At 42.5% G+C, this 18,995-nt stretch overlaps 1 protein-coding gene and 1 long non-coding RNA gene across 11 annotated transcripts in view; one reads left to right on the top strand and one right to left on the bottom strand.

Annotated features, from left to right (window-relative positions):
• The window catches only part of kat2b (K(lysine) acetyltransferase 2B), a 115,077-nt gene that overhangs the window by 86,563 nt on the left and 9,519 nt on the right, over positions 1 to 18,995 (bottom strand). For 9 of the 10 annotated variants that reach the window (XR_011885465.1, XM_072253669.1, XM_072253670.1 and 6 more), the window contains exons 1-2: positions 6,185 to 6,589; positions 3,275 to 3,401 (exon numbers count right to left, since the gene is read on the bottom strand). Coding sequence is in view for 9 of the 10 variants with exons in the window: in XM_072253669.1 (XP_072109770.1) it covers positions 3,275 to 3,401; positions 6,185 to 6,478 (421 nt within the window). In the remaining variant the exon portion in view is untranslated. Of the gene's footprint in view, positions 1 to 3,274; positions 3,402 to 6,184; positions 6,590 to 18,995 lie in introns of those variants that run through there. The other variant, XM_072253676.1, reaches the window with a different exon arrangement.
• Positions 6,128 to 17,381, top strand: LOC140195414 (uncharacterized). The gene is made up of 3 exons (XR_011885466.1): positions 6,128 to 6,763; positions 14,062 to 14,157; positions 15,058 to 17,381. It is a non-coding gene; the product is annotated as an uncharacterized lncRNA (long non-coding RNA).

Genomic DNA, 18,995 nt, shown 5'->3' with positions numbered 1-18,995 from the left:
CTCCATTGCTTCTGCTCTCCAGATAGGGCTTTCCATTCTAACACGTATGAGGTATCCTCCTTTTTCAAAGAAAAAGGTTTCCCCTCCACTACCTGCATCTCCTCCACTTTCCCGCACATCTACCCTCATCCCATCCTTCTGCCGTCATAACAGATATAGGTTTTCCCTCGACATTATCTCCAACCCCATGAGCTTCCATATTCAGCACATCATTTCTCATAACTTCTGCCATCTCCAAAGGGATCTTACTACTAAGCACATCTATATCTCACAGTTTTCCGCTTTCAATAGGGATTGGTCTCTACATGACTCCCTTGTCAACTTGTCCTCTTAGTACTCACCCCTGTAAGCAGGACAAATGCTATACCTGCTCTACACCTCCTCCCTCACAATCATTCAGGGCCCTAAACTGTCTTTCCAGGTGAGTCAATACTTCACCTGTGAGTCTGTTGGGTTTATCTGCTGTATACAATGCAGCCACCTCTCCAGCAGTGAGATACAATGCAGACTGGGGTACTGCTTTGTCAAGCGCCTTCACTCCAACCACCACAAAAGTGAGGATCTTCCGTTGGTTACCCATTTCAATTCAATTTCCCATTCCCATTTGACATACGTGTCCATAGCCTCCTCTACTGCCATGATGAGGCCAAACTCGGACTGGAAGTGCAAAAACTCATATTCCATCTGGGTAGCCTCAAACCAGATGGCATGAGCATCAATTTCTTTAACTTTCAGTAATTTCTGCTCTAACCCTCCTTCCTTTTTCCAATCACCATTCTGGTTACCCTCTCCTTCCTTCTCTTCTTCTCGCCTACACATCAACACTCTTCCTCCTTCCCTTTTTTCCATGATCCACTGTCCTCTCCTATTAGATTCCTTCTTCTTCAGCCCTTTACCCCTTAATCCCCCCCCTCCCCCAGCCATCCACTTTGGTTTCACTTCCTCTCCCCAAACTTCTTTTTCAGGCTTTTTCCCCCTTGCCTTGCAGTCGTGCTGAAGGCCCTGGTCTGAAACAGTGACTGTTTGTTTCCCTCCACAGATACTGCCTAACCTGCTGCGTTCCTCTTCCACATATTTTCACACTTTCTTTGTATTCTTAATCTGTAATGGCCGGCGTCTCTTAAATTATGTTTAGTGCTTTCTCTAACTACTCACATTGTACCAGTGACCGGCTGACTTACCCCCATAAGAATCCTGACCTCATCCTATCAGAGATATTCCCTTTGTTCTTCCCTTCTCCAGAACTAGAACCAAATGTGTTTTCTCTTTTCCTCAGTCCTGGTGAATGTTTTTGGTATGAAACATTTTCTTTGCAACAGATGTAGTCTGACCTGCTGGGCATTTTTTTTTTTTTGTTATTTCAGATTTCCAGCATCTGTAGTTTTTCTTTTACTAATCAGAGGGTATGGAGGGAAGGCTGGTACAAGGTTCTGAGTTGGATGATCAGCCATGATCATACTGAATGGCGGTGCAGGCTTGAAGGGCCGAATGGCCTACTCCTGCACCTATTTTCTATGTTTCTATGTTAACTTATTCCTTTTTTCCCAGTGATATTCTAGTAATTATTAATCACTGATGACTAAATGCACAAGATAAAAATATTTTTAAACACTTACAACTTCTAATTATGCTAGTTTATTCACAGAATGAGGATGCCATTGTCTTGCCCAGAATTTATTGTCCTTCTCTACCTCTCCCCTCCACAGATGGCTTGCTGAATTAGTTCAAAGGGCTCACAAGATTGAACTACATTACTGGCTCTGAAGTCATATAGAGGCCAGAATGGATAATGACAGCAGATTTCTTTTTGGAATATAATTAATGAATCAGATGAGTTTTTAAATAACAAAAAGCTAACTTCATGTCATATTTCCATATAATAACTGCACTCCACATACAATTTAACTAATTTAAATTGTCCAACTGACATGTCTGTAGGAACTAGCAATGTCAGTTCAGTGATGCAGCTAACTAATCTGCTGGTTACATCACTGGCCTAGTTTCCAAAGGCCTGGATTATCATTGATGACCTCACCTGGTCCCTTAATATCACCTCCCTGAACAAGAAGGCACAGCAGTGCCTCCAGTTCCTAAGAAGACTGAGGCAAGCCAGGTTCCCATATAACTGCATTTTGCAGAAGCACTATTGAAAGCTTCCTGACAAGTTGCATCTCCATCTGGTATGGCAGCATCGGACCTGAAGTCCCTACAAGGGAATGTGAGAACAGATGAGAGAATCATAGGGGTCTCCCTACCATCCATCAGGGACATTTATCAGGAATGCTTAAGGATCCCACCCATCCATCCAGCATCCTCTTTGACTTTCTACCATCAGGCAGAAGACTACAAGGCATAAAAACAAGAATGGTCAGTTGAGAAACAGTTTCTTCCCCCAGGCCATTAGGCTCTTGAACTCCCCACCATATTGTATTCAAAGTGTCACTGATTAATCTATTCTGTACCTCACACTATATAATATTAATGCACTTCAGTTTGTTATTTATGTGTGATTCATCTGTAGATTTTATCCTTATCTTCATAAGTTATTGTGTGTTATGTGCATTACTGTGCTTTACACCCTGGTCAGAGAAACATTGTCTCATTTCTATATACATTATATGGTTATATACATTATATACATATATATAGTTAAATGACAATAAACTTCACTTGCACCTTCATTCACCTTCATTCTCTGCAGTATGCCTTTTTTGCAGAACTAGTTTATAGTTTACTTGATATCTTGCCAAATGTAACATTATGGATGCTTTTGGTGGTTAGAGTGTTCTGAATTATCATTTTTAGTATTACTTGGTTTACTGAGGAACAACTTTACTGAAAAGGAAGATCAGAGAAATTTTAAGGCAGTAAAAATAATTTTCACTAAGTTAGGACAACACTGAAAATTTCACCCCAGTTCACCACAAAATACATCTAGATTTTTTAACGCAAACACGAGAAAATCTTTTTACTTTTTCTAAAAAATCAAAATCTAGTGAACTTAGATCATTGAGAAGATCCAGTAAGTAGCCAGCAGTAACAATGCACAAGTCTCCACTTTCATACTTTCAAAAATACAACTGCACCAGCTCCAACTCTGATAGACTTTCTAATGAAAAATCCAGCTTTCTGGCTTGAAGTAATGGCGATCTTTCTAATGATGATGTTAAGCTAAAGAATTGTTAAGTTAAAATTCGTTGATCACTGTCTGACTTCAGAGTTAGACTGCTCTTTATTCTCAGCCAGAAAGTGTACAAGAGAAATTTGTACCTACCTAGCATATGGCCACAGCTTCGGCATTGCTCTGCAAGGCTGACAGCGGCCTGCTGGAAGTTGGCTCTCGGAGGAGTTGGAGGAGGGTTAGGATTCTTCCAGCCATTGCACTTGCAAGATTCTTCAGCCTAAAGGGATTAGGAACATACCGTATACCATTCAGCAGGCACAACAGATCCTCTGTGGTAACACACACAAAATGCTGGAGGAAACTAACAAATTAGCAAGGCATTTGATAAGGTACCCCATGGCAGGCTTATTGAGAAAGTAAGGAGGCATGGGATCCAAAGGGGCCTTGCTTTGTGGATCCAGAATTGGTTTGCCCACAGAAGGCAAAGAATAGCTGTGGACGGGTCATATTCTGCATGGAGGTCGGTAACCAATGGTGTGCCTCAGGGATCTGTTCTGGGACCCCTACTCTTCGTGATTTTTATAAATGAGGAAGTGGGGGGATGGGTTAGTAAATTTGCTGATGACACAAAGGTTAGAGGTGTTGTGGATAGTGTGGAGGGCTGTCAGAGGTTACAGCTGGACATCGATAGGATGAAATGGGCTGAGAAGTGGCAGATGGAGTTCAACCCAGATAAGTGTGAGGTGGTTAGTTCTGGTAGGTCAAATATGATGGCAGGATATATTATTAATGGTAAGACTCTTGGCAGTGTAGAGGATCAGAGGGATCTTGGGGACCAAATCCATAGGACACTCAAAGCTGCTGCACAGGTTGACTCTGTGGCTAAGAAGGCATACAGTGTAGTAGCCTTCATCAGTCATGGGATTGAGTTCAAGATCTGAGAAGTAATGTTACAGCTGTATAGGACCCTGGTCAGTTCTGGTCACCTCACTACAGGAAGGATGTGGAAACTATAGAAAGGGTGCAGAGGAGATTTACAAGGATGATGCCTGGATTGGGGAGCATGCCTTATGAGAATAGGTTGAGTGAACTCAGCCTTTTCTCCATGGAGTGACAGAGGAAGAGAGATGACTTGATAGAGGTGTATAAGATGATGAGAGGCATTGATCGTGTAGATAGTCAGAGACTTTTTCCCAGGACTGAGATGGCTAGCACAAGAGGACACAGTTTTAAGGTGCTTGGAAGTAGTTACGGAGATGTTGGGGTAAGTTTTTTTATGCAGAGAGTAGTGAATCCATGGAATGGGCTGCTGGCGACGATGGTGGAGGTGGATACAATAGGGTCTTTTAAGCGACTCTTGGGTAGGTACATGGAGCTTAGAAAAATAGAGTGCTATGGCTAGGTAATTTCTAAAGTAAGTACGTGTTCGGCACAGCATTGTGGGCCAAAGGGCCTGTATTGTGCTGTAGGTTTTCTATGTTTCTAAATCAAGCAGCATCTATGGAGGGAAGGGGGAGGGAGGGAACATTGACTCAGACCATGAGAGGCCTGTGTTGGGAATTTTCATGCCTTACAAGGCGCAGATTGGAAGTCTGTGTGGGGCGCCAATCCTCACACAGACACTAGAGCAATGTGTGGCTAAGTGCTTTGCCCAAGGACGCAAACACGCTGCCACAGCTAAGGCTCGAACTAACGACCTTCCGATCACTAGACGAACGCCTTAACCACTTGGCCATGAGCCCAACACAATGGAGGGAAATAAAGAGTCAGATTTTTGGCCAAGACCCTTCATCAGGGCTGGAAAGGAAGGGGGCAGAAGCTTGAATCAGAAGATGGAAGGAGGAGAAGGAGGACAAGCTGTGAAGTGATAGGTGAGACCAGGTGATGGGGAAGTGGATGGTGGGGGATGAAGAAGCTGGTAGGCGTTGGGTGGAAGAGGTAAAGGCCTCAAGTCCTACAGAAATCTAATAGGAGGTGACCATAGACCGTGGAAGAAAGAGATGGAGTAATCATGCCAGAATGGGAATGGAAAGCTGAATTGAAATAAGAATTGAAATAATCCCGTTTTTTTTTGAACCACTGTTTAAATGTCGTGTTCACCGATTCACTGATAAAACGAAACGGCCAACAGACAGATAGTCCTAACTAGTTATAATCCGGCAGGAGGTGAAAAATCAGAGTTCCTTAAAAGCTCATAATTTCATTTCATTTCAGTTAATTAACCTGGCATCCCAATGCTGTCAAAATGTTCCGTAGTTTCAAATTACTCTTATTCTGCAACACCACCCCACCCCCATTTTACATTCTGTTTACAGAATTACTAAAAAATAGCAGGTTTCGTTAAAGTTTTGCATATGTTTGAAATCTCATTTTTATTCCCGATAAAAGGAGCAGTGAAGAAAGCATTTCCAATCTGTGTCGCTGTCACCTCACACTTTGCATCGGGGCACCTGTTATATTCGTGTTCGCACATTCCATAAAATAAATCTGATTGTTACATCGTCTCAGCTTAACTTACTGAGAAAACTAGAGTCCTTAAAACTGGTACGTATCTTGCTGAATATACGTTTCATTCAGCAGGCCATATATTTAAAAACTTAATTATTTGAAAGATGCTAGTAAGTGTAGTTACATATTCCTGTCTGCAATTAAAATTGTTACAATTAATGGCTAGATTTCTTGACAGTGCGACACTATCAAAAGTCAACCTGAAATAAAAAGTTCCTCACTTGCATTGTTTACACTACATAACCCATCACATAATCCAGGAGAGAATTACACGATCATGACATTATGCTCCTAAAATAAAACTGTCATCAGTTTCAGAAAATGACACAGCATGTAGTGATCCTAACATTGTTTACAACACATAAGCGCCAGACAGAGAAACAAACCCGCCCCCTGTTGGAAAACAATCCAAGCTGACACATATACGGTCAAAACAAAATTAATTCTGACATGTCACTTCATTCGAGAGCTTGTCTTAAAAACGAGTTAGATTGACTGGTGAGAATGCGCGGTCCCGGTATAATTTCGCCCCCCGTTGGAGTTGGTCGCTACCTTGCAAGCGGAGTAAACGCCGAGTTTCTCCAGTTTCTTTGTCCGGGGATAGCTGCGGAGCTGCGCCTTCCTCAGCGCGATCCTCTCCCGCTGCTGCTGGCTGCCCGAACCAACGGAGCGGCCGCTCTCCGCAACCGCAGCGCAGCCGAACAGCGACACGGACGCGGGCGCAGCCAGGGAGACCGCCACGGGCGTCGCTGAGTCCGAGCCACTGCCGCTAGCCGCTCCGAAACACATGGCCGGGGATCCCTGCTGGAGCCCGCCCGCTCCCCCGCTAACTCCGCTCTCCGCCATGGCTCCCAACCGCTCTGTACGTGCAGACCAGTATTGTGCTCTTTTTTTAAGGAAGTGATCCGCGCTGGAATGGTGACCACAGCCGCGGTGGCAGCTCACTCCCCTACATTATCTTCATAGCTGGTAGCACCCCGCCAGGGGCGGTACAGAGCTCAAGCTGTCACACAGCCGCACTCCAGGTTATTTCCCATTTGCTTTTGACTATTTATTACAATAAGGAGAAAGAAATTGTCCCAATATATTAAAAACCTATAGAGTGAAACGCAAAAAAAAAGAAAAACAAGGGTAAGTTTGAAATCTGTTTTTATTTTCCACTGCTCCAGGAGGCAGGCCGAACCTAGATCACTTTACATTGTTGTCCATGTTTTGCTGTAAATGAAATCAATTCTTTACTAATTCATCCTCTACCAGCTCAAAATTGTGTTTTTTCAGCCCCAGGTTGTTTATAGTCCACACTTTAGTACAATGTCTTCCATTTGTATTGAGCCCTCCACAGCCTCATATATTGGAGCTGAATCGACTGGAGTTCACTGAGAATGTAGAATAGATAGGGGAGAACCAGTCAACATGGTGCATTTAGATTTTCAGAGGGCTCTGATAAGGCCCCACACAGGATATTCAATAAAGCATCGGGATTTGAGGGATAATGTAGCACACTGGGTCATGAATTAATTAACAAGAGTGGGAATACTGTAAATGTGTTTTTCTAAGGCCTACAAGCTGTGATAAATAGGTTTCCAGTTGGACTCTTGGTACTCAGGATATGCATTAATGATTTCTTTGAGGGAACTCCATGTCATGTTTTCAAGTTTGATGATGATGCAGGATTGTTAGTTGTACAGAGAATGAAAAGAAGATTTAAGGGGACAGAAGCAAGTCAGTGAGTAGATAGAATATCATGTGGAAAAATGTGACATTGTCTATTTCAGCAAAAGAGTATGTTTTTAAATAGTGATAGACTGAGTAATGTTGATGTTTACAAGGATTTGGATGGCTTTGAACATGAATCACAGAAAGCTAACATGCACATGAGGTAAGGCAATTAGTAAAGTAACTAGTATGTTTGCCTTTATTGCATGAGAATTTGAGTACAAGAATAAAGATGTGTTACTACAATTATGCGGGACTTTGGGATTGAGAGTACTCTAAATAATTTTAGTCTCCTGTCCTAAAGGGTATACTTGTCATAGAGGAAGTTTCACTAGATTGATTCCTGGGATAGCATGCCTGCTGTACGAGGAGAGGTTGAGTTGACTAGATTTGTATTCTCTAGTGTTTAGAAGAAATTCAGCCAATGTCACTGAAACTTACAAAGTTCCTACACACCATGACAGAGGGGATGCAGGAAGATTATTTCTCTAGCTGAGAAATCTACAAACAGGGATTGCAATCTGAGAAAAAAAAAAGGATAGGCCATTTGGGACTCAGACGAGGAAGACAATGAAATATCCCTACTAATATGATGCCTTGAGCTAAACTCTTGCCCTAATAGTTGTACTTTTTCATGATTACTGTTTCCTGATGACTGAATAACAACATGGAGGAATAATGCAACTTCAAACTGATAAAAGTAAAAACTGCAGATGCTTGAAATCTGATGCTCAGAAAGCCAGAGACCATTTCTGCACTGATGCTGCATGATCTGCTGAGTATCTCAAATTTATTTTTTTTAAATGTTATTGATAATTTTATGTTTACAGCCTACCTGTTGTTACAATAGCTGTGTTTATACAAGATAGTGCATGAAAGCACCAGATTGAAGTTAACTTTAAACAAGATTAGATCCCAGTGAATCAAATGGAATTAGACAAAAATTAGGCAACTCTTAGGGTCTTCAGATATGAATTTTCAAATTAATTAATGACTTAATGTGATGAATTATGTATGGTGCCATAACCATAGCACCAGTGGACTCTAATGCCAAGAGTTTTCCGTGCTCCCTTATGTTGATTGTGTGCAGTAGCTAATATAATTTATCATGCACTGTCCTGTCCTGTGCTCTCAGCCACGACACAAGACGACGTGCCTGTTAAATCGCATGGAAAGCACGCAATGGACACAAGTTAAAAAGGTAACTTACAACGTTGAATCACATCAAAGCTCTGCGGTACTGCTACATCTTGTTGCCAATGGTAATGGACAACTAAATGGCTCATTGAAGAAGGAGGCATCCCCATATTCAACAATAGAAAGGCCAAGCAGGTCAACACTGAAATCAAGTAGTAACTATCTGCCACAGTGCACTTGCCAAGGGTAGCAATAGTTAGTGTTGCAGCCTCACCGATCTGGGCTCAATCTGAACTCCCGCATGGATTTTGCATGCTCTCTCTGCATGACAAATAGGTTTCTGTTGGGTGCCCTAGTTTCCTTCCACATCCGAATGACTTGCTGGTGGGTTACTCAGCTGCTGGAAATTATCCTCATTGATCACTGTCAGTAAATTATCCCTGTTGAGTCAAAGGGAAGTTGAGCACCTGAGTTAGAATGGATTGCAGGCTGCAAGGAAATAGTGGAAGGGGAATGGACTGATGAGATTGTTGTGATGGGGGTTGGCATGAGTCCAACTGGCTGAATGGCTTTCTTTGGTGTTGTAACAAGTAAATAAATGGCAAATGGGTGATCTACCTCAAATTCCTTCTTAGATCCCTACCACAGTGGAAGCAGAAATGATAGCAAAATTTAAGAGCTATTTAGACAGATACATGAACATCACAGTGAATTTAGAAAAAGAAACCAAGTGTAGGCAGATGTGCAGATTACACTGGCATCATGCTCAGCACGAATATCATGAGCCAAAGAACCTGCTCCTGTGCTGTATGTTGTTTGAGCTATGTAATTCAAATAGTACAATTTAATATCAGAGAATGTATAGTGTACAACCTGAAATCCTTACTCTTCACAGTCATCCATGAAACAAGAAACCCCATAGAATGAATGATAAACATCAGAACCCCAAAGCCCCCCATTGCATCAGCAACAGCATCGACCCTCCCCCTATTTGCCCCAGAAGCACCGACCTCCCCACAAACCCCTCTAACCATGCAAGCAATAGCAAAAGCTCAACCCTGCCCCCCAACAAGAGACCTTGATCTAGAGTCCATAACCCAGCACTGGTATCTCAGACAGACTCTCTCTGTGAGAGAAGAGAGGCGGGAGAGAGGGAGGGAGAGAGAGATAGACAGATATCCTGGCAACAACTGCAGTGGAGAACAGCAACTCACTGTTCCAGTCTTCTGTGTTCCTTCTCGAAGCCCCCCATCTCGAGGACTGACAGGCTGTCACTCTCCATCAAAAGAGAGAGGCATCGCTCAAGAACAGAGGCCTTCTTCCGACAGCAGCACACACTGCCTGCTTTCCAGATGTTTCAGTCTCCCACTTTGCTTCAGTTGGTGAGGAACCGGGTTGTCTGTAGAGCCATTCCCTCCCCAAAGGCACACATCTTTCAGACTGTTCCTGGAGATAGTGAAGTGCCAGGCTGCACTTCCGGTCCAAAAACCCACCGCTTGTGAAGAACTGTTGTTTGAACTGTAGATCACAGGCTCCAACAGAACCCCATCCACCTTGAAAAGAAAGGAAAGACACGAGAGAAGAAGAGTAAGCTGTTTCGTGGACAAACTGGAAGAAGTCACCTAGGCCTGCAAAAACTGCTGGCACCATCTTCCCTGGCTCTGGTTAGTGATGTTAAGATTTTATGTCCAGCTTAGAAAATACATATGAGATGGTTACCTTCATGATTTAACCCATTAGCACATCACGGTATCTATGCTCAAAGCATTCGGTCATGGAAGTTTACGCCTGAAGACGGCTCTGCAGTCCATTACGTCTCAATCAATTGTATGCTTCTTGTACTTCATTAATGCATACTGTTTTGCTTCGTGTTGCACTAAATTGATAACCCCTAAAACAGAGTAAAGATTGCAATATATGAATAATGCACGGAACTCGTTTCAAATGCAAACAGTACAGCAGCTGACAGCTCTATGTAACCTAGTTTAGCTGAATTGGTCAATGACCACCTGCTTCAATCAGGACAAAATATTGAGATGCAAACATCACTTAAAAGTGCTCTTCAGAATCAGAATCACTTTATTGCCAGTAGGTGAAACGTACCAGAATTGATTGTGGTTCGGTGCAAGCATAAAGCACAGGACAATAAGTTCAAAGCAAATGTATTATCAAAATGCATATATATCACTATATATGACCCTGAGATTCATTTTCTTGCAGGCATACTTAGCAAATCCATAATAGAATAATAATCATAATAGAATTAATGACAGACCACACCAAATTGGGTGTTCAGCCACTGTGCAAAAGATGATAAACTGCAAATACACAGAGATAAATAAATAAATAAACAAATAAACAAACAATAACTATCGAGAACGTGAGAAGAAGAGTCCTTGAAAGTGAGTTCATGCGTTGTGGAAACATTTCAGTGATGGGGCAAGTGACGTTGAGTAAAGTTATCCCCTTTGGTTCAAGAGCCTGATGGCTGAGGGGTAATAACTATATCTGAACCTGTTGTTATGAGTCTTGAGGCACCTGTACCCTCTTCCTGATGGCAGCAGCAAGAGGAGGGTATGACCTGAGTGGGGAGAATCCCTGATGATGGATAATGCCTTCCTGAAACAACGCTTCATACACATGAGCTCAATGGTGGGGAGAGCTTCACCATAGTACACTGGGCCATATCTGCTAACTTTAGTAGGATTTTCTGTTCAATGGCATTGGCATTTCCATGCCAGGCTGTGATGCAGCCAGTCAATATACTCTCCACCACACAAGTTTGTCAAGTCTTAGGTATCACACTGAATCTTGGCAAGCTCCTAAGGAAGTAGAAGTGCTGCTGTGCTTTCTTTGTAATTGCCCTTACAAGTTCAGCCCAGCACAGCTCCATCAAAACGATAACACCGAGGAATTTAAAGTTGCTGATCCGCTCCACCTCTGATCCCTTGATGAGGACTGGTTCCTGGATCTCTGGTCTCCTCCGCCTGAACTCAATAATCAGCTCTTTCGTCTCGCTGACATTGAGCAGAAGGTAGTTGTTAAGGCACCACTCAGCCAGATTTTCAATCTCCCTCCTATATGTTGATTTATCACCACATTTGGTTTGGCCTATAACAGCAGTATCATCAGCAAACTTGAATATGCCATTGGAGCAGGGGTGCAGTGCTAATTTTTTAGGTGCCGGAGCTGACAAAATGCTTGCCATTTCCTATATCCTCTCTCTCTCTATATATATATGTCACACCCAATTTGTGTAGCTGCTCATTTCATGTACTGGGCAACTTCCTTGCCCCATTCATGTAATGAGCAGGTATACAAATTGGGTGTGACATATATATATGAATAGGGCTTCTTATAATGCCAAGCACTAAACCAAGATTTCAATGAAATATACGAATTCCAGAGCTCCACAGAAATATAGTCATAGTTAAGACATTAACAAGATTAATTATCACTACATTTCAGTGTATAACTGGTACAATAAAACACATAATACTTAATTTAATAATATGACAAAGTATTGCACAGTTGCACTCACTAATTATCATAAACTATAATTATCAAGTAAAGAAAAAGACAGTAATCATGTATTTTACCAATTTAAAAGTAATTACCTACTTAGCAAATGTAGGTAATTTCCACAAAGGGTCAGGTGTAATATGTGTTCGGGGGTCTGAAGCAACTCTTGTCCTGGTGTCATCTGCTGATTTGTGATACCGCAGCCATGATGTGACATTCGGCTCAGGATTCCACTGAACTAGAGGAGGTCCGTGTAGTTTAACAAACATAAGTGTTGATACATGATTTATGAGAATTCTTGAGTGTGTTGTTGTTATTATCAAGTTCACGTGACTGAATCCTCTCTCACACTCAGCAGTACTAATAGGAATAACTTGTGAACAGCTCAGTAATGGACGTAAATCTTGGGGGACGCGGCGTCCACGATCCTCCACATAATCTCTGAAGGCATTTATTACAGAGGAAGAAGAAAGCTTAAACCTCTTACAGAGAGATGATATTGCAGCTTCTCCAATAATTAGGCGGTATTTCAGCAGGCCAGTTATCTTTATCAAGGACGCACATTTCATTTAGCAGGGATTTATACATACTTTGAGGTTTAGAAGTTTGAGAACCTTTCAAGGATGTTGCCGTGAACATACGGTGCTGCAAATTGTTTATAAGACTAGTAAGAAACTCTTGTTGCTTGTTAAGGTAATTTCTCCAAACTTCCCCTTTTCAACTGCCTCTTGAGCTTCTAGAGTTTTTGTACCAGGTTGCTCTTTCAGTCCATGCGGTGATCTTATGCTCCGTTGGATCAGTTTGTCTGCATAAACAATCGTAGTAATGTGTTTCTGTAAACACTCTGACAGTAAACCAAGTTCATGCAACATGTCATACATCAGAGCTAAGTCCAACAGAAACTGTTCTGAAGAGAGTCTTTTCAATAGGCCCTCATTGGTTTTTCTGTCACTCCCAGATCCTGTTTCATCCTTCATCGCTTTTTCAAAATGAAATCACAGTGCTTCGTAATTTTGCCACACTGCTGAAACTGTTCAAAACGAGCTAGCTACCCACCTGGTGCCCAGAACACGGCCTATTTTGCAAATTTGTTGTTCTAGTTGAGAGGCACATTCAGACAGTTCCTTTTGATTTAGAGGTGATCTACTGTAAACAGAGTATAATTTGTCCATAAATGATTGAAAATGATTTATTCCATGAACTTCTCTCACTGAATCACCTACTGCAAGTTCTGCAAGTGCCAAATTATAACATCAGGGTAATGTTCCTTGAGAATTGTAGCAACGCCAGATTTGACACCAAGCATTACGCTTGCCCCATCACTAGTTCTGTTTCAAGTAAGAGTCATCAAACCCATAGTTATTGAGAGAGTTCAATAGATGCTTAACAATAGTTGCAGCTTTCTGATCAAGCAGTTCAATTAGATCTAAAAACATAAAATGGGGATCACCTTCCTTATCACTTTCACATTTCAAATAAACTGTTAGGGCAGTCTTAATGCTCAGGCTTGTTGATTCATCAATGAGAACAGAAAATTTGCCATTTATCTGCTTGATATGCTGGCAAATTTTCTTTTTCATATTAATGGGTATGTGATTAATTATCTCTGTAGCACTGGTGCGGGAATGCAGTCCAAATCCAATGTCAATACCATTTTTTGTTGAAGTTCCAATAAGTCAAAGTGATCAGAGTATGGTCTGTCATTCTGAACTAAATAATATGCAGAACGAAAAATTGAACAAGTTGCCTTTAGATGTGAAGCATTCATGGTGTCACATAATTTTCCAAGAACATCTTCACTAGCTATATTTTCAACACTTAGAGCAGCAGTGTGAGCTTTTGATAGTTTGTAATCAACAATTTGTTTTCTAAGAGACTTCGATCCGCTCCATCATAGGATACTTGGTACACCTGCCATTCATTTGACAGCCTCAAACCCTTGGAAGTGAAAAGTGTCAGATTGCTTTTGTTTGCACATACTTTACACCCAAGTTTATCATCCTTGAAATCTAACCAGGAATAAGTTTCCTTCTTTTTCTTCCACATTTCTTCAGTCCAAACATCTGAACAGGGATACAAGCCTGACTTCGAAGGACCATTACTTTCAGAACTGCATTTGGACCTGGTTAGAAAATTTGAACTGGAAGCAGGTGAAACACAGCTTTTGTCACTTTTACTGTTATCAGTCTCTTGTACGTTATTCTTGTTACACTCCTCAGCTTGTTTATGAAAGAAAGAAGTTAATGTTGTTTGCTTAGAAGCCATAGGGTTGTAGTGAGAAAAATTTACTTTTGTATTAGCGAGTAATCCATGGACCACCACAGATGTAGCCTTACTAATACGACTGAGTCAAAGCAGACAGCAGGGCCCGCAGCGCTTAGCAGTGCTCCTAAGCAGGTATAAAAATAACAGAAATAAAGCAAATAGGTTTTTTTACACTTTCAGCCACCTAAATTGGAACCAAGTAATCAAGTATGAAAATTATGCTTTTTCACGCATAATTTTGCCATCAACAGGGATATGCTTCTGTGACATGTCCTCTAGCCACACACTTAATGCTTTCTCAGTCTTTGCAAACACTTTATCACGAACCAAAAAGACCATTTTTGCCATTGTAGGGGTAGCACTAATACTTCCACGAATTTCAGCTTCTTTCTGCTTTATTGTACGAATGCTCGATTCGTTCCTACCAACCTTACGGCCCACTTCGGCAAGCGACATGCCATTTTTCAAAAGATATAATATTTTTATTTTCTCAGCGAACAATGCTCAAACAACGAGTGCTGAGAGAGACTGAGGATCTGTGAAATGGCGGGAGGCTACAGCAGGGTATGCTGGGACAACAGGTCAAGTGAGGAGGAATTTCACAAAACAGTCACAGCTCCAGGATTTCACCAAAAACCATCAAATATCCTAATGTTATTAGTGGTATTTTCCCCACCAGCCACCACCCCCTCTCCCCAACCCCTGCTTCTGTAAAATTCCCTCTATTTAATAAGTGACTGCTGTTAAATTCCCCGCTTGTTTATTTTGACTTTGTTTTTTCACAGAGGTGCCAGAGTGACGCTCCAGCGAGCTCCAGCAGCACTGCACCCCAGCATTGGAGCTGTGCCTGGCCACAGAGTCATTAGTGCAAAGCAAGTAGAGCCTTGTGGTGCACTTGTGCTGACGGAGATTCTGGAGGAGATGTTGCCAATCCAAACTGACTGGGGTCTGCGAGTGAGGAAATTGAGTATCCAATTGCACAAGGAGATATTGAGGCCAAGGTCTTGGAGCTTATGATTAGTTTTGAGGGGATGATAGTATACAGTTGATAAAAAGTATCCTGATGTACGTACCTTTGCTGTCCAGATGTTCCATGGTGGAATAAAGAGCCAATGAGATGGCATCTGCGATTGACCTGTTACTCCAGTAGGCAAAATGGAGCGGATCCAAGTCGCTTCTCATGCAAGAGTTGATATGTTTTATCACCACCTCTCAAAACACTCCATCACTATGGATGTAAGTACTACTGGACAATAGTCATTGAGGCAGGTTACTATGTTCTTCTCAGGTGCTGGTATAAATAAAGTCTGCTTGAAGCAGATGGGTGCCTCAGACTACTGAAGCAAGAGGTTAAAGATCTCAGGGAACACTCCAACCAGTTGATCAGCACAGTTCTTCAGTACTTGGCCAGGTACCCCATCTGGGTCGGAAACTTTTCGTGGGTTCACCCCCTGAAAGCAGCTCTCATGTCAGCCACAGAGACTGAAATCATAGAGTCATAGGATGCTGTGGGGGTTCGTGATGGTTTCTCCCTGTTTTGACTGTCAAAGCGAGCATAGAAGGCGTTGAGCTCATCTGGAAGCAGAGCTTTATTATCACCTATGTAACTTTATAAGAGGTGATAGTATTCAAGCTCTGCCACAACTGTTAAGCATCCTTCATTGACTCAAGTTTAGTCCAGAATTGCCACTTTGCCCATGAGGTGGCTTTCCAGAGATCGCACCTGGACCTCTTGTAATTTTCTTGGTCACCGGACTTGAGGGACTCCGATCTGGCCCTCAGCAGATTGTGGATCTCATGGTCCACCCAGTGCTTCTGGTTGGCAAAGATTCTGAATGATTTTGTGGGGACACCTTTGCCTACAACTGTTTTAGTAAACTCCATGACAACCATGGTGTATTCATTCAGATCTACAGATGAACATGGCCTAGTCCATGACTCGAAGCAATCCCATAGCCACTCCTTTGCCATCCACTTTGTTGTGCTAATCTCTAGAGTTTTGCTCTTAAGCCTCAACCTGTAAGCAGGAAGAAGGAGCAACAAGTGGTCCAATTTACTAAAATACAGTAGGCATTCCTTATCTTAGTATAACAGCGGTCTAGTATGTTAGACCTTCTTGTGCTGCAAGTTATATGCTGATGGTAATTGGTAGATGTGTTCTACAAACAAGCCTGGTTCCAGTCTCTGACTATGATTTGAAATGCATTAGGATGGTCTCTTTCCTGGTTGGAGACGGCATCACGCTGTATCTCAAGCACTCAATTATAGCCAGCCGCTGGCAAGATGGCGGTGCATGCGCACACAACGGCCTCTCGGGGGCCAACCAAACGTGCTTTTATAAAATGTGTTTTTTATGATCCAAAGCCAATTCTCCTCCAAGGATATCAGAAACTGCAAGGCTACTCCTTCAAAGTGAACTGCTGGTGTTGGCGGGGGAGGCAGCTGAGGCATTGAAGGGGCTGGCCAGGATGGTGGAGAATGAGCTGGCCAGGATATTGAGCTGGTTTGGGTATGAAGGAACTGCCTGCTACTAGGAAGCATCATAATTGGCACAGTATAACTGTGGGAGATTGTCTCAGACATTCCACTTGCGATCGCGAGACTCTGTTGGACACTGATAATGTAAGTTGCCGCAGGCCTGTTACCCTTGTCTGGTGGCGGGAGAGCAGTGTCGCCTCAGTTGTAGCGAGATCTAGGCCTCAAGCCTTGGGAATGCCTGTTGCTGCAGACCAGGTGAGAGACACAGAAGCATTACAGCGTGTTTGAGGTGGGCTGGGACCTGGCCACGCCTGTCAGCGCTGTCCTCTCATGTTCGAGCAGTGGAATGACAGGCTGGATTGTGTGCACCTGTTCACTGCTGGGAGACTGTACCATCAATTGCTGGACATTGTTCCTGAAGGTCTTGGACTATATATACAAGAGGTGATTGAAAAGTTTGTGGCCTAAGGTAGAAGGAGTCAATTTTAGAAAACCTAGCACATGTATGTTTCAACATAGTCCCCTCCTACATTTACACACTTAGTTCAGCGGTCACTTATTAGTAGAAGTCAGCATCTTGGACCTCCAGAAAGTGGTCCACAGCAGGGGTGATTGATAAGTTAGTGGCCTAAGGTAGAAGGAGATAAGTTACTAACTTCAAACTTCCTGCATAATCACTCAAAGAGTTGAACTGTAAGTGCATGTAACGAGTGCTGTATAACTCATCTCTTTCTACCTTAGGCCACGAACTTATCAATCACCCCTGCTGTGGATCACCTGGAGGTCCAAGACACTCTCGTTACATGCACGTGCAGTTCAACTCTCTGAGTGATAGTGCAGAAAGTTTGAAGTTAATAACTCATCTCCTTCTACCTTAACAATCACCCCTCGTACTTTTTTCAACTGAATATGGTCCTTTGCTATTTTGAACATTTTGTACCTTGGCCTGAGAGGAACACTGTCTCCTTCAGCTGTATCAATGTATGGTTTGAATAAAAATTTAAACTTGATTTGATTTGATTTGGTGGTATGTAAACTGTGGTCATAAATATGGAGGCGAACTCCCTTGGTAAATAGAACAGATGGCATTTAACTATTAGGTGTTGAAAGTCAGGGGAACACAAATTCAACAAAACTGCCACATCGGAACACCTCCGAGAGTTTATCATAAAACACAAACCTCTACTTTTTGCCTTTTCTGAATCAGCAGTTCAGTCCATCCTGTGAATCAAGAAGCCATCGAGTCTGATCTCTGTATCTGGGGTGCGGGCAGTTAGCCATGCCTCAGTCAAACATAAAACACAACAATCTCTCAGTTCCCTCTGATATAGCAATCTTGCCCTCAGGTCCTCAACAGCACATTTGCCAACAAGATGCTGGGTAGAGGGAGTCTCATTGCTCTGTGTTTCAACCTGGCATGGCGATCCCTCCCCCTCCCCCTCCTGTCTCGTTTCCAGCCATGGTGATGAACCTTCATCTGCTTAAAGGTGCCAAGACTAATTGAGAGCTAAGTTCACCGAGTCCTTCCTAAGATTGTGAAGTCTGTAGATTATTAAGTATGTTGCTTAAAGGGAAATTACATGCTGCAGATTGTAGCGAGAGTAATTCAAACAAGATATATTTAGGAGTATTGTATGTAGCCTGCAGAACTTCGCTGTGATTCACAGCACCATCTTGCTCATAATTACATATACCAGAACAGACAAAACCACAGCACCAACAACTTACAGGACAATAGTGCAAACAGCCATCAGCAATCAACCATTAGCACAAACACCAATAATCAAAGTTAAATAAATGTGAAGAAACAAACAGACTAAATAATTATCAGCAGGACAAGTAGAGCAGGAAAGACCATTTAACAGATGTCGTGCAGGGACAGTTGTGGTATTACACCTGAGTGAGTGAGGCTGAGAAGCTGGTTAGCTACAGGAAAGCAGCTTTGGAGATGACGTGTGGTCCTGGTGTTGGAGCATCTCTCTGATGGCAATCTGGTGAATGGCTAGGGTGGGTGGAGTCAAGTCATTTTTCCAGCTCCTTTCTTTGTTCTGGCAACAAACAGGTCATTTAATGTAGGAAGCTGCCAGCCTATGATCTTCTCTGCAGAGTGGCCCACTCGCTGCAACCTGGACTTGAAGAGGGAGAGGGCGACAGGAAGCCAAACAGCGACAGAGGAGGTCACATTTAACGATAGCTGAGTAAAAGTTCATTGCGACACACCCTGAGATGTTAAGTTTCCTAAACT

This window comes from Mobula birostris, chromosome 3 (genome assembly GCF_030028105.1).
Source record: "Mobula birostris isolate sMobBir1 chromosome 3, sMobBir1.hap1, whole genome shotgun sequence".
Taxonomy (NCBI): Eukaryota; Metazoa; Chordata; class Chondrichthyes; order Myliobatiformes; family Myliobatidae; genus Mobula; species Mobula birostris.
This window is presented reverse-complemented; position numbering and strand designations above follow the sequence as displayed.